This window comes from Lichenostomus cassidix, chromosome 1 (genome assembly GCF_008360975.1).
Source record: "Lichenostomus cassidix isolate B80296 chromosome 1, HeHo_3.0, whole genome shotgun sequence".
Classification (NCBI taxonomy): domain Eukaryota; kingdom Metazoa; phylum Chordata; class Aves; order Passeriformes; family Meliphagidae; genus Lichenostomus; species Lichenostomus cassidix.
The window spans coordinates 14,582,973-14,599,381 of record NC_139479.1 but is presented as its reverse complement, the minus strand read 5'-3'; the positions used below and the strand labels follow the sequence as shown (position 1 = coordinate 14,599,381).

General features: G+C 40.2%; 1 protein-coding gene across 4 annotated transcripts in view; it reads right to left on the bottom strand.

The window, feature by feature from the left end:
- SH3KBP1 (SH3 domain containing kinase binding protein 1) overlaps positions 1-16,409 on the bottom strand; it is a 213,010-nt gene that overhangs the window by 180,004 nt on the left and 16,597 nt on the right. For 2 of the 4 annotated variants that reach the window (XM_085050989.1, XM_085050998.1), the window contains exon 2: positions 8,195-8,352. In XM_085050989.1, the coding sequence (XP_084907115.1) occupies positions 8,195-8,352 (158 nt within the window). Of the gene's footprint in view, positions 1-5,281; positions 5,426-8,194; positions 8,353-16,409 lie in introns of those variants that run through there. The other 2 variants (XM_085051006.1, XM_085051015.1) reach the window with 2 other exon arrangements.

Here is a 16,409-nt window from a genome sequence, read left to right as displayed (position 1 = left end):
TGCCTCTGGGAAGGCAAACACAAGTTCTCTGGAAGAACAATCTTTCAAAAGGTGCACTGAGTCCTCATCAAGCGCGAAATGGACAAATCCAGGTTTTGTGAAGTGCCAGATACATACACTCAACACCTTGCACATTCTTGAATGGCTTGTGATACATTTATTTCTCTCAATATTCCCAGTAAAAAAATTAAAAAATCAGTAAACGCAGAATTGATTACCACCTTTTGTGAAAATGAAAGGTTTGCCTTGTTCCTCCTCCCTGGGCAGGAAGTACCAATGCTATTTTTAAAAATGTATGCTCTACTTGTTTTCCTTCCATCCCTCACCACCTCCCATCACAACCACTGGCACAAAGTACCCATCACTGAAAAAATCAGAAGTCAGAGTAAATAAATAACCCATCCTATTACATGATGGTAGTTTACCTGCACCTTTGTATTTTTTGAGGGTAACTGAATAACTAAAGTGTCTATATATAAACAATAATATATTTCATATGGCTGTAGCAAAGCCAAAAAATAAGGATTAAGAGGCTCACATACACTCGGCTCTTTCCAGCTCTGAAGAGAACAACATGTTCTCTGCTCATAAACCTAAACTGCTCTAATATACTCTGTCATATTATAATTCTACTAACAGTGCCAGTGAAATTCTAGTAGAGTACATAATTAGGTGACAGCAGGAAATGGTGGACCCTTTAAGGACTGTCTTCCCCATCAGCTTCCCAAACAGTTCCCAAAAGATTTCAGGAGGAAATTGCAGCACTTACAGGAACAGAATACAAAGATACATAATTAGTCAAATACTACTTGCAACAGCAAATAGTTCATCATTCCAGTTGATATGCATTCTATAAAAACATGAAAACTGTTACATGGTCTATACACAATACTTCAGAAAAAAACAGCTCTTCTGTACATAGATGTAAACCCCAAATACAACAACAAAAATGCAAATGAATCAAAAATCAACACCCCTAAACAAACCCCACATACCCACACATATTTACTGTTAATAAATTACAGTGTTTGATCAGAACTAAAGAGTATCTTTGGGTCAGCAGCAGTTAGAGCAACAATCTGATAATTTTCTTCTTTTTTCTACATGTCCCTCTTGCTCTCACCTTCATTCTTACTGTTATTGTTAACACTGTAAACTGAAAGACAATCAGTAGATGAAGTCTGAATCCAGGCTGTATTCTCCTAATTATGTAAATGGACTGTTTGGCAGACTAAGGCTGAAGCACAACCCTTCACCATTATGATTATGAAATGCTGTAGGTACGCCACAGGCTTTCGCAATACTGTTTCTCTTATACCCTTTTTTGCAAACAAATATCAAAACCATTAAAATCAGATAATATTTCCTAAACTTGAGGGAATCCATCTGAGGGCTTTGTAATTAAACTGCAAACAAGGTGGAAGTGTTGACAAGTATTCTCACGTTAGCTTCAAACAGCAGTGAGACTGAATTGCAATTCAACTTCTTGTGTTTTAAAAATTTTAATGAGGCTTTTGGTCCTGTCAGGAAAAATCAGATATACAACTGTACTCTCTTCAAATCCAAAACTGTAGAAGTATGTTTTGCAAGACATTTGTATGCAAATACTGCTAAACACCTCTACAGCTTCTACCTACAGAGGAGAGTTTCTCACAGCAGCCTCCTCCAACAGTAAAACAATTGCCAGGCCAACTGTGAAAATGAATCAGACCAAAATACATGGACTACTAACATATCAACCCACACACAATCTAGAGAGAAAATAAAAACATCCGGAGCTTGTAAGGTTGCCAGAGGGGGAAAAAAAAGAAAATTGATTTCAAGGAAGAGACAGTATAAGTTTAGGACACCTTCTCTTTGCCTCACAACCTTTTAGGATTAGGTTGGAGAAACACCGTGAACCATCTAGTCCTGCCAATTTTATAAATCATTACACCACTTGAAAGGGGTCTTGCCAAAACCACCTTGAATTCAGTGTATAACCCACACTTTGAATTATAATATATAACTAAGTTCAGAATAAACTGAAGCTACTTTAAAGAATTATTATATTTTAGCTCCAAAGTTATATGTTTGAAAAGATAACTTCTAGATGGCATATTGGGTTCTTGTTTCAATCTGATTAGATTCTCCTCATGGAGGAGCTTGGAGTTTCAGGAACGGAAGGAAAAAAATAAGTATTTGTTTCCCTTTTAGCCCAAATTTGGTTCTTTCATGATTTACAATTTAAACAACAGCATATTTTCATCAGGAATACTCTGCCGAGGTTTTCTTAAGACTACAAAAGACCAGCCTGAACAAGAAAAGGAAATAATTGAGCCTCCTTTGTATATTAATTGATACTACCTATCAGTACAACTCTATCAGTAAAGCAGCATTATGTGTATTTAAATAAGAATGTTTTTAGACATTAGCAATTACATTGCATAAAGAATGAAAAGCAATACATTTTGCTTTCAAATTAACAAAATTCCTAAAATCACAGAATGGTTAGGGGTTGGAAGGAACCTTAAAGATCATTTAGCTCAAATCCCCATGACCTGGGAGGAGTTGGATCCATGGCAGAATTTCCACCACTTCTATCAATACATAATTACAAGTAAGCCATTGTCTTTTCACAAGGTTACTTTTTGCAATATAATGTACTAGTCACTAAAAACTAGTAAACACCTTACCAATGAAGCTTCACACTACTGTGTGTTCACTACATGACTCCTGCACATATTTCCAACCCTCTTACTTTTACATACTTCATAAAATGCTTACAGGCTAATTCCCACAAAACATCCAACAGCTGACAGTCCCAACCAACCACTATTTTCCCTCTTTTCCACACCCCCTCACTCCCCTGAGTAACCCCTCCACTCAAAGTCTGCCACCAAACCATACCCAACCAACTGGTCACCACAGGACAGCCAAATCCCCCCTTGCTGCCACGACAAACATACAGGATCCATCCTGCTGACTGCAATGAGCACGGCACGCTTCCCATCCGCCCAGGAATGTCACCAGCTCCCCGTGACAGGGAATGGCAAGGAGCCTCTCTCACTGCCAGGGAGTCTCAAATCACTTCCAGGCCAAACACCCAGGGCAGCTGCCTCCCTGGAGCTCCCTCACCTCCTCTGAATGCAGATGAACAGGTTGAGGTGTGACATCGTTTGTAATCACGCCCTGGGCATCCAGCACAGCCCAGAGTGCTGTCCTTGCTCTGTGCTCAATTCCCTAATAAGAGTGAACACAGCCAAGGCACAAGACCAACTTGGTCAGTCTGTGGCTTTGTGAGGAGATAGGCTGGGAGAGGGAGAAAGATTTTGTTTTACTAGTTTTGCTTTCACCATTGAAAGAGTAATAACAGCAGCAATGATAAATAATAACACAGCAGTGATGTTATACTTCTCACAAAATCTTAATTGCTGTTGACAGAAACTAAAGTTTAAAGAGACATTTTCACATGATTATATTCTATTGCATTTCACCGTAAGGCTAACAAGTTTAATGGCCACACCCAAAACTTGGCGTAAAGAGCTAGTACTTCTGAGTCTTATTCAGTTAGGATCCCGATCTAAAACATTTCCTGAAAACAAATATGTAGACAGTATTCCAGTAAGATTTACAACAACAACAAAAGAAAAAGCTCATTGAGTAGCAAATTCCTGCCAAGTGTGTAAAAAAAACAAAACAAAAAACCAAATCAAAAGTATCCCAGCATAACAATTCACTGAGCCATAAAGCAAGTTATCTTTTCAGGTACAGACAGAAATAATCTCCCTGGTCTGCATATAGCCTCAGTGCCTCCGCTAATGCCACAACTTTCCCAGAATCATGGAATACTCTGAGTTGGAAGGGATCCACAAGGATCGAGTCCATCTTTTAAGTGAATGATGTACGCCTGTATGGGGACTGAACCCACCACAAGTGGCTACTGAGGCAAAGCTGACCCAGATATCACTTAATTAATAGTTTTTAGACTGCTGAGGAGAGCAGTGAAGGCCCTAAAAACCTACAAACCCTAGAGCAAAGTCAGGAAGTCACAGAGGTGCCAGAGAGTGCACAAGTCCGTGCCAGAGCAAGAGGGAAGGACTACAGGAGCTGGTTGTCTCTCTGGCCTGACAGCAGCTGGGGAAGCAGAAAACACTGCAGGAACTGAAGTGTTCTGGGACACAGGGAATATTCTCTTTTCCTGCTCAGGAGCGAAACTACAGCTGCACGTACACAGGATCAGTCTCATGAAAGGTTTTATGAAAGCACCAACACGGATGGGTAGGGCTGTGTAACAAGCACAAGAAATCACTCACAGTCCCCCTGCAACCTCTGGCTGGCTGGGATAAAAACAAACAAACCATACAGAGAAGAAAATTAAATGAGAAGCAACACTTTAAGGATCTGCACCATGTACTTATAATTCAGCATGAACACCCCTGACATCCTACAACTAATGTGCACTATTTAAAGATTGTATTCTGCTTGCATAACAAGAAATCCAGGCTGCTTTTCTGACCCAAGGCAGCAGTACAGTTGCACAAAGTCCCTGTCCCCTTTCACTGATTCTAAAACACAAGCTATACACCAGATTTTAAAAACAACTACCACTACACTTCTTGCTTAAGATAAATTTACCTCTCCAGTTCTGCTAGGAGTATTGCTAAGTCCTCTGGAGTACAGAGAAGCTTTAAGGTTGTTACACACAGCAAATTCAGTTTACCAGTATGACGCTATTCAATCCCACATAGAATTGACTTTGAAAATTAAAGCCAGCAAGCATGGCTCTGCACCAGTTTCCTGCTTTCTACATCTTCATCTGCTATCAGCCATATCTATCTGTCTCACTTACAAACACAGTTTTACACTGCAGAGCATGGATTTCAAGCTGAAGTTTTCAAGCTAGAAAGACATCGAAAACCAACTCTATACCATATAAATGAACAACACTGCAACCACACCTGATACCTCCTCTTTTTCAGCTGCATAACTGAGAATTAAAACAGACACCAGAAACCGTACATAATTCTCGTACTTCTATTTCTCTTCCTGAAAAATCGAAAGAAAACAGAAAAAGACGACAACCAGATACACTTTCATACATTTCTTACAATACACTCAGCACCGTTATCTCTAACAAAAGTAGGTATCTTCAGATGTTGACGGAGGTAAATTAGATCTTAAAGAGATACGAAAGATTTTTCTCATATTTAGACAAACTTCTTCCACAAAATCTTCCGAGCGGCCATAGCTGCAGACTACTAGGCAATGAAAATAGAAACAGAAAACAAATTTCAAATACCTTTTCAGTTACGCCTTGCATGTTGAATTTCAGAGCATCAGCAGAGTATAAGTCTGTCTTTTTTGTCACTATATGTATAAATATACACAAAATTCAGAGCAGTTGTTTTGTAGATTCAAGAACAGGAAGCACCTCTGATAGAACTTCGTAGAGAAAGTCCCTTGAAAAATAACAGCTGCGTATGTGCTTCACATGTATCACTGCTACCTCCCCTTTCCTCTTTCTTTCTCGCATCTGTCTTCAGACAACTCCTCTTCAATGGCTTCCTAAATTGCATTTTTTCCAAGAAATTTAAAAACACTTTTGCTACAAGCAACTCCAAAAGTCTTTTCCACATTTACAACCTATTTCACATTCCCTTGAAAAATATGGGGGATTCACTTCTTAAGTAACACTTCACCCGAATGTATTTTTGTAAACATTCCAATATACTGTAGTTCCCTAATTTTTCCATTTCTGATTTCTACTTCTTTTCTTCCAAACTGCACTTCCATAATCTGTGCACAAATGCTAACAGAAACAATTCAGGACTCTTTACAGTGTTATTTCCATTATTTCATTTCAGCCCAAACATTCAATTTTTGCAAACCACAACAGTGTAGTTGGAACATCATAATGAATTTATTCAAAAGGAAAAAAAATCACAGGAAGGAAAAGCTCTTTCCCATAAGAATTTATTCCCACCACTTGAAGGTAGAATGCAAAGTACCTCAAGAATTTAATTTCTAGTTTTTAACCTTTGAAGAACTTTCTCAACTACTCTTAAAGCCAATTTTGATAAGAAATAGGAATTTGGAGTTGAATTCAAGTCCACTACTCATCTCTAGCATCCCTTTTTGCCTGCTTCTCAATTACTTTGTTGGCACACACTTTGGCAATGGGGCATGAACTGACTGCTCATGAGCTCAACACTGCATGCACTTGCTAAACAATTTTCCATATCAACACAAAGTTTACAATTACTTATAATCTTACTGGCCAGAGTGATTATGCTCAACAAGCTTTCTAGTGGGACTTCTGTTTTGACTTTGGCTCTACAAATAGGAGATTTACACAAGAAAAACAAGAACAATAAAGGTTTTCACTAAAGAGATTCATAAACTAACTTTACTTTAAGTAAGTGCGTCTCTTCTACTCCATTTTACCTAGTTTAGAGAGAAAATGCTTGGTGACAAAATTCATCTTTGATTTTAAGTTCTTCCTCATTCTCACATTGAACACAATGTGGGTTTTAGTTCTTTAGAAAACAGCCCTGGATGCTGATTTAAACAAAAAAAAAAAAAGGCAGGAAGGAACAGGAAGGAAAGAGCAGGGAGTGGTATTTTATGAGAAGACAAAATCTAAACCATTTACAGTTGTTTTAGAACTTTCTATTGAGAAAAAGCTATTTATATTTCAATTATGTGACAGGATGCCACAGTTTGAAGTAATTTTGGAAAGAAGAGGCCTTAAAATTAGTACTAACGGGGACAACTTGCAAATCTTTAGATTACTGTATTTCCATAGCAGACATTCATAGGCTGCATTTGTTTAGAACACTAAATCCAGCACCTCCTAAAATCAGCAGCAGATTTCAAGTATCAGCCAGGTGAAAGCGGAGAGGAAGTCTGCATTTGTCCTACAGTTCCCCAGAGCTCAAGCAGAAAAATATTACCAGTTCACAATGAATACCAAAATAGTTTCTTTCCCGTACCCCAAGGTGTGGATTTTCAGAGATCAGAAAGCAACAGATTATTCATTGTCCTCCACCACGCCCTTTCATCTCATTGAGGCCATGGCTTGCTCCTAATTTTTGCTGCCTGGCAGACACAGAGCTGTTCTTTCTTCTTGCCAATGACAGGAGCAAGGATCAGGGTGTGTGTTTGTCCCCACAGAAGCACCTGAGGCTCCCATGTCCACCCCCACACTCCCTGCTGAGGGCTGGCTAAGCTTGCAACCAGACCACTTCTCCCAATTACCTCGACATATGCAGCACTATTGAAGCAAAATGAAATTACTTCATTATGTCCATATGTCTAAACACACAAAAAGCTTACTCAGTTATAAGAAGTTAAAAAAAAAAACCAAAACCACTTACACCGCTAGCAAAGGGAAAGTACCAAAGATCCTATGAAGTTGTACTAAAAGATTAACATAAAATCTATTTATGTAATTTATTGTAGTTCTTGCCCTCTTTTTCACAGTGGAGAGCCAAGTTTATAGAGATTTACAGTAATTAACAGCCTAGGTCTGCGATGACAAACCAAGGAGGCCCAGAGGTACTAATAGCTGGCTTCATATGTGCAGACATATGTGTGCCCACACAGATGCCCAGTAAAAACTAGAATTTGTTTCTAAATCTCTGAATGGCTGTCCTAAAACAAGGATTACTGCAAGTTATTTGGTATATTACGTGAATACAAATTACTGTATTTTTTAAAAGATTTTATAGGCAACTGTATGGAAAAATCTAATTATTCTCAACTAGTTTAGCCAGGAATAAATATTCATTAAAAAGCTTCTATAAAAACTTAGAAAGCATTCTGGAAAAGCAGAATCAATTACAGAGAAAATATTTTAAATGCAATGACCTAAAAGCTTTTCCAGAATAACCACTTTGTTTTCAAACAACAAAGTCAAATATTATCACTGAATAGCAGAGAAATGTAGGGGTAACTTCTTTTATTTTCAGCTTGTCTTTGCAAAGAAAGTATTATTTGCTTTGTAACATTGCCTCAATAGAATATTGTATTTTATACATGCAATATATTGTATATATGCAATATATGTGTTTATGCAACATATGTGTATATGCAACCTATTATGGTTTTGGATATAAGAGATATTATGATATAAAGGCTGATATTCAGCCTGAGCAGCACAGTACATAAAGCTTATACACACAATACAAGAACAGTTCCACTTTGTACTCACTCTTACAAAGTTGTCAGGGAACAAACCTCTTCTGCCTTTGAGCTGTCCTTCCCACCAGCCTCCATCATCTTTCTTGATATTGGTGATTATGTCACCCACAGTGATTGTCAGCTCATCATCATGTTGAGCTTTGTAGTCAAACTCCACTATCGCCTCCACTAAAAGAGAAACACACAAATACACAATTATTGACTACATCTACGTTTTCCTGCCTCCCAGAGGAATAAGAAAATACCAATGCAATTATACATTCTCAGTGAAAGCATTACATTCAGCTTAGCTAAGAGAGCACATCAAATAGGCAACATGTAATGACAACATTCTGTGGGTAACCTCTGCAAGAGAGAACAAAGTGAAAAAACACACAACAAGCCCATCACGGTTAAGGCAACATAGCATGCATTTTTCTTTACTTTTTAAAGGAAATCAATTTGTGATGCTTCAGCAATATTTATTCTGGCAACATTACAAAGTTTATTTTTATTTCTTGGACAAAGTTTTATCTTTTGTTCACAGGACTTCCAAAGTACTTTATTTCATATGGAAATAAATATGAAAAAGTCCTCAAATTCATAAGCATCCCAAGCCACTGAAACTACCTTGCTAAATACATTACTATCACCATAAAGAGTATTTAACAAGAACTTTTTGCATCATTATGAGTTTCACTGCTGTTTATACAGAAATGCAAAGCTTTGCTGCATGAACATGCCCTCATGGGGTTTCATCAAAAACAGAAAGTTTACTTTTGCTTGTGATTATGCATCAGAGAATTAAGAAGAAATACCTCTACTGCTCTGAATGTCTATTATCAGAGTTGCATTATAAGCTTGCTACCATTACATGGTATCCCTCTTCCCAAGAGGTCTCCCCATCCCTTGAAGCCATACATGCAACAAAGTCTGTGCAGGGAATTAAGGAATTCAAAGACAGAAAAATTCCTTCAGAGAATCAAAAATCATACACCTGGGGTATTCAGTAGGGAAGCCATAGCTATATTTAGTGGTTCATCAAACATCTGCTAGGAGGAGCCACACTGGTGAGGTCTGGCACAGCTCTGTCTGTAAAGCCTTACTCCTGCTTCCTTAAGTGGAAAAGCTTGCCCCAAAACATTCCACCAAACATTTAGCACTTCAACCATTGAAATAGCAAAGTGAGAACGAGTAACAGGCATCTGCTTTCTGCACAAATGACTGTGCCATGTAAACCCTGCAAGCTCTACCCTGCAAACCAGTTCACAAAGTAAAGCCAACCATTACATCACAGGCAGCAAAAAGGTTCTGCCTAAATAACAAACCCTGCATACTAAATTGAATTAAGTTGACAGGAAAGCAGTTACTTCTTTCCACCCCCAAAATGTCACACAGTCACAATGCTGAACATCTCTGTCCCTCCTCCAGAGCCTGCAAGTCATAGCTAAAGCAGTGTTCTGACTTTTGGATACATACCAGCCACAAGTTCATGGCTTATAATATTCCTCTATTACTTCTTCTGTGAAATCAAAAACCATTATAAAACCAGTTTACAAGAGGCCTGCTAAACTACATAATGAACAGCAAAAGAGGAAGAGGGGCACCACACATTATAAGCTGACATGCAAACAGAACATGAAAAATGTATCACTGAAACTTAACAGCAAAATCAGAATCATTCAGGCTGAGAGGGACCTCATGTCTCTAGTTCAGCTTTCTGTTCAAAGCAGGACCAACTCTGAGGTCAAACCAGGTTGCTCAGGGCTTTGTCCACATGGGTCTTGAAAATCTCTAAGGACAGAGGTAGGTAGTGCATGCAGGAGAATCTGCTCCACTGCTTGCCTGGGAAAAAGCTTTTCTCTCCACAATCCACTGGAGTCTTTCTTGTATCAGTGTTCACCTGTTGGTCTTGTTGCCCCACAACTGCACTGCTGTACACTAACTCAATCTTCTTGATAAGCTACTTGTAGGCTTTGGAAGGCTGATATTAGGATCTCCCAATTTCTCTTCTCCAAGCCAGACAATCAGAGTTCCTCTAGATTCAGGTCCCTTCACTCTTTAGCACATGAACTGTTCCACTAATTCGGTAGCCATCACAGACTTGAGGAGAGGGCACTCCACAGCCTTCTCCAGTAATTGATAAAGATGTTAGACAGAACAAGTTCCAGGGCAGCCCCTGGTGGTACTGTATTTATTATCAGCTTACACATAAAGTACAAACCACTAACCACTACCTAAATCACACAACTTTTGAGGCTGAAAGGCATCTCTGTAGACCAGTCCCCTTATTCAAAACAGGAACAATTAAAGCACAGATTGCTGAGGGCCTTATGCAGCCATGTTTTGAGTATCTCAAAGGATGGAAATTCCAGTGTTTGATCACCCTTAAGATTAAAAATGCTTTCAGACACACCAACATCAGCTTGAGCCTTCTCTTCTCCAGACTGAACAGTCCCATCTCTTCCAGACTCTTCCCACATGACACAGGCTCCAATCCCTCAAACATCTTCATGCCTCTTCACAGGACTCACCCCACTCTCTCCAGCTCTCTCTTGGACCACAGAACCCAGAACAGGGCACAGCACTCCACATGTGCTTCCCCAGAAAGGAGAAGGGAAGGATCCCATCACTGCCCCTGCTCACACCACTCTGCCTAAAGCAGCCCAGGCAGCCAGCAGCTGCCCTTGCCACAAGCTCACGCTGCTGCCTCATGCTCTGCTTGCTGTCCAGCCCTGGCTCCTTCCCCACAAGGCTGCTTTCCACACACCCAGGAACAGCCTCTACTCCTGCCTGCCATTATTCCTCTCCAGCTGCACCACTTGCCATTTCCCTCTGCTCAGGAGCATCCTGCCAGCCCATTTCTCCAGCCTCTTGAGCCTCTACCAATGGCAGCAGGACCCTCTGGGGACCCTCTTCTCACTTTTGCATCACCTGCCAGCTTGCCCAGAGATCTCTGCCCCACTGTCCTGGTCATCAGTGTAGACACTGAGCAGCCCCAGCCCCATTCCCCAGCCCTGGGGCACCACTGATAGTGATCAGCCTGCAGCTGGACCTCTGATCTCAGCTGGGCTGCTGATCTCAGCCCTTGGAGTCCAGCATTTCTGCCAGGTTTTTCCACTGACCTGGGCTGCACCTCATCAATTTGTCAAGTTAGGGGAGACAGTGACAAAAGCTTTGCTCAAGTCAACATAAACAACATCCACTCCACCAAGTCAGTGATCTCATGGTAGAAGACTTGTTCAGATTGTTCAGACATGACTTCCCTTTTGTAAATCCACGCTGTCTACTCCCACCAGCTTCTTGCCCTTCATCTGTTTGGAAATATCTTCCAGGATTATTTGTTCCATCATCTTTCAATGGTTAATGTGGGGCTGACGAGTCTGTAGCTCTCAGTAAAAAAAAAGGAGGCTTGCTCTTCCTGAAGATAGGAGGTACATTCTTCTTGTCTTAATGAATCTCTCCTAATCACAGTGACCTTTTGAAGACCATCAAGCAGGACCTCCCAATATCAGTGAGCTCCCTCAGGATGTACCATGCCAGGGCCATGGCTTCGCACATGACCTGTTTGTTTAAATATTCCCTAACCTGATTCTCTTCCACTGAGGGAAGGTTTACCTTGCCCTGAACTTTCCCACTGGTTTCAGAGTCCTGAACAGGCCAAAGTCTTTCCTCTTCAAGCCCAGAGTTGCAACTCTGCTTCCTGCCCATCCCCCTCCTCTCTGGATCCTGAACTTTATCATCTCACATCAGTGCAGCCAAGGCTGCCCTCAGCCTTCAGATCCCCAAACAGGTCTTTGTTTGCAGGTATGAGATCCAGCAGACAAAATACTCCAGAAACCTCCTGGATTGCTCACCCAACCCAGCACATAAACAAACTACATTATCCCTCCCGTAGATATCAGGGTGATTGAATATGAGCTATCTTCACAATCCCAGTGAAATCATAACTCTGCAACTGCGTGCAGACATATAATTCCTCTTCTCTGCATCCCATGCTGTATGCATGAGAACACAGATGTTTCAGAGAGGCAACCAGCCATGCTGAATTCCCAGAAAGAGTAGCAGAATTTTCCCTGTAATTCTGAAAAGCACTTCCTTGTTTATATGGACATGCTTTGGAAGGGTCCACATCAGTCCTGATTTTTTTGATTACAAGGTCCCCATTGCTTGTATCACATTTTGTTTGCCAACATGGTCCACCAATTGCTCGTAAGATAGTTAGCACAGATGCTTTTGCCCTAGTCAGGTGAATCCCATCTTTTCTAAGCAATCCTCAAAAAGAGTCTCACGATCATAAAACATGAAATAAAACTAGTGTTCCTCACACCAACTACACAACCAGCGTAGCCACAGGATCTGTCCACTCATCCCAGTGCCCTTTGCTCTCACCCAAAGATCAAGGAGAATCCACCCAGGCTCCCACACCCTTGGTCATCACCCCAGAGCCATACAGTCACAGCAGATAATTTCATATCACTTCAGGCAGTATCACTGAAACCAACATGGGAAAGCAGCAGGGAGTAGCAGTCTGAAGCCAGACAAGCTTTGGCAGTATTGCCACAGTGCTCCAGATCCAAGCTCCTGGCAGGCAACAAGCCTCTCTGGATGACAGGTCAGGTCAGGTCAGGTCAGCAGATGGGAGTCTCCAACACTTGCAGCAGGGAATTTCCCTACTGTTACCACTTCCCACTTTCTCCTGGTGTTTCTGTATGGCTCAGATTTATCAGCTTGGGTGCTTCATTGGACTGAGCACCCAGACCCCCATCACCTACAAAAGCACTGAAGCTGTTCTCTAATTGCAGATATTGAGGTAGAACAGGAGCCTCCCTCCTGGCATCAGAAGTCATAAACTTCAGGTTTTCAGATTTGCCATTCTGTGAGTCTCCAAACCCACCCCAAGAGGCACAGACTCCATCTGCCCTTCATTCAAGAGAGTTGGGGGTTTGGGCTCTTGAAACCTCAGTGACTTGAAGATTTGGAAAGCCCAACCCTCTGAGCTCACCCATCTAACCAATTTTTACACGTATTTCTAATATATGAACTAGAGTCCCTAAATTAACACCAATATTATCTACATATATATATATATATATATGTGTTTATGTATATACACACACACATATACTTTACTCCAGAGCAACCAGTGCATTTGGTTCAGAAGTTGTATTTACACAATAGCTCTCCAAATACTACTGGATTCAAGTAGTGACACACCAAGGTACACACATCAATGACAATTTTTATCTCCACAGAACACAACAGCACTGTGGCTCAGAAAAGGCAAAATTCAGACTGTTTAGCAGGGTATTTCCAATTTGGTTGAACCCCAGGAAAGAGGTTGTGAAAGCAAGACTCTGGGTCTTCACTTTTACAGAGCCTACTAAGATGTACTTGTTTTCAGGACCCAAAGCTTTTTGCATGTGCCAAGTCATTTCTCCTCCCTACTTAGGAAGCTTTAAAATCCCACTCTGATTTTGCTGTGAGTGCAATTACATACTGCTTTGCTCTTCCCAAGCAACTAGGAGGTGGGCAGAGAGCTGTAAGGGGGAGATGGCAATGGAGTAGGGATTCAGGCTGGCTCCAGCTACTGATTCTTGAAACACTCCTCAACACTCAGACTGCAGCAAGACATGATGAAGGAAGACAAACAACCCTCCCACTCTCTAAGTCCCATATTTTTAAAGAGTTCTAGAATCTGTTGCTGTGCTTGCAGTTTTCCCTTAAGAACGCTGCAAAAATTACTGACAATTTTCTCATTAAAGATGTTCCCTCTCTTAAGCTGAGGCACCAAACGGTGGGATGGGGCTGTTGGTCTGACTCTACAGCTGCTTGGGTAGGCTGGAGGCACTGCAGTTAACTCCCTGAAGTTTGTCTGGCTTGCACTAATTCACATTCAGACAGCTGCAGCTGTTCAATCACTTCTGTTTTACTGGAGGTTTGTTTAAACAAACAAAAAACCCCAACCCTTTACTGTTCAGGCTTTTCTCTGTCTATAAAAGTTTCCACTCATAAAAAAACACATATAAATATTTTTAAAAGCTGCCTCCTCTCAGAGAATTTGATTACTGTAACATAAGTGTGTGTAAGCTGTCAGAGACATATGAATCACCAAAATAGGACCACACAATCAAGATGTTTATAAACTCTTCAAAGGAGACCCAGAGCACAGTTTGGAAAGGGAATAAGAGCACACCTTACACCAAACGTGCAGATTGTGACAAACTGATGGGAAGTACTTCTGAGATCACTCAAAATTCTCATTTATCACAGTACTGAAGTTTGGTGAGCACATGACAGCCTAAAAGTGCTTTTTAAATTTATGGGTTCATACAGTTGCAGTTTTTAAATCAACCTCATTTTCTAAAGCATGCCAAACCACACCACCTTCTCAAACTGTGTTTAGAAAAATTCATTCTGCCAGTCAAACTTAGTATTTTTGGTTTCTTTTGAGGTGAAATTTTGTCTTCATGGAAGCTGCGTTGTAATTACAGACAACACTCATCCATGTTTGTAAGAAAAAAGCAGATCAGACTTGTGCTTCACACCTGTAAGTGCAACATACCTGATTCTTGAGGTGCTATGCTAGATTTCTCCTCAGGAACAGGACTAAAATCGTGTCCCAGTTCACACAATGATTCATGATGTGAGAAAACACTCTACGGACAGTGAGCTCAAACTAATTTTATCTGTTAACCAACAAAGGTTGGTCTTCGGTCCAGCTCTGCCAAAGTAAACAGATTGTTACATTAACAGCCAAAACTCAAATCCCTTTTAAGCCAAGAGCAAAATGAAATGGCAAAATTGGGACAGACAGATCTGGTTTCTCTTTTTTGAGAAATTTTCTTCAAAATATTGTACCTCCTGATGCCTGAAAGTGAAACCTGCCCCAGCTTGCAAACTCTAGCTACTGGACTCCTTCTGTTAGAAGAAGGCATTTTGTACATTAGGAATGAAATCCAATACCAAAAGCTATTCAAGTTATTTTGATCCACAAGGGGAACATTCATTCTCATGCCAACACAATCAGCTATTCCTAGTCTTATATTACCATCAATCCAAATTGTAACATAAAAACTCATGAAACAGAATCAAAGCTTGTTATTAACAGCCCTGCTGGAGACTGGCACAGTGCAACTCATTACTGCAATGTCAGGGACAAAGATTTTTTTAATTTAATGCGTAGTGATTTGGATTTAAAATACACAATTTGAATTGCTAATGCTATGAACCAGCCATTGAAATGTAACCTGACAGTTGTATTTTTAAAAAGCACATCTAGGAAAAAAACTGTTGATTAAAAGTTTAACGAGTCCTACCATTCATTCCCCAAGTTAGCCTTGCACATACAGGTGAAATGACTTTGCTGATAACTACAAATAGTTTTTTGTTGTTTAGTTTGTTTCGTTGCCACATTTTAAATTGCAAGCAAAATCTAATCTCTTAAACTGACCTAGTCAAAATTTCTTTCATAATGCTACCAATACTTGAAGACAGAAGTGTCCCCATTTATTCTATTTTCAGTTATTGTACAATGCCTTTCCAAGCAAGATACAATAAAGAAAAGAAACAGATATTTGCTACTGTGCAACAACAACTATGTTATTAAATCAATTTCTTGTGAGACATCTGAAGTGTGTAGGCACAATGGAAATGTTATTAACCTCTTTGGCACTATTCCACCCAAGTAACAGCACCCATATGGCAGCACCACCTTCTGCAGCAGTCTGGTTTCACACCCAAATGCAGACATTAGAGTGAGTGAATACAGTTAGACATGGCACTCAAGGAGTTAAGAGCTTCTCTACTGTAAGTTTTATGTTTTCCCTTTTGTTGGTCACTCAGCCTCATGTGAATGATAAACATGCTTGTTGCATTGACTTACCCAAAATAAAAGAAAAAAAAAACCCCAGACTTCCTGCAAATATTCTACATTGAATCTTTCAATTAAAGTTCAAATTACATTTCCCCAGAAGAGAGTGCATCAGAGCTTTTCTCTTTAGCATAAAAATAACATTTTATAATGGGTTAAAAGTCTAACCATTGAATTCCATCTGCCTCAGAACTTCACAGAAAAGATCTTCAAATGTGCTGCTCTATCTAAGACACCTGTGTACAAACTGCTGAGCCTAGTACACTTGCAGAGCTTATGGGCATACTTAAAAAAACCCACATTATTTTTGTTACATGACAGGTTGCAATAAACCTCTTAGTAAAACATTAGGAACCACCAGGAGAGAAAAAAT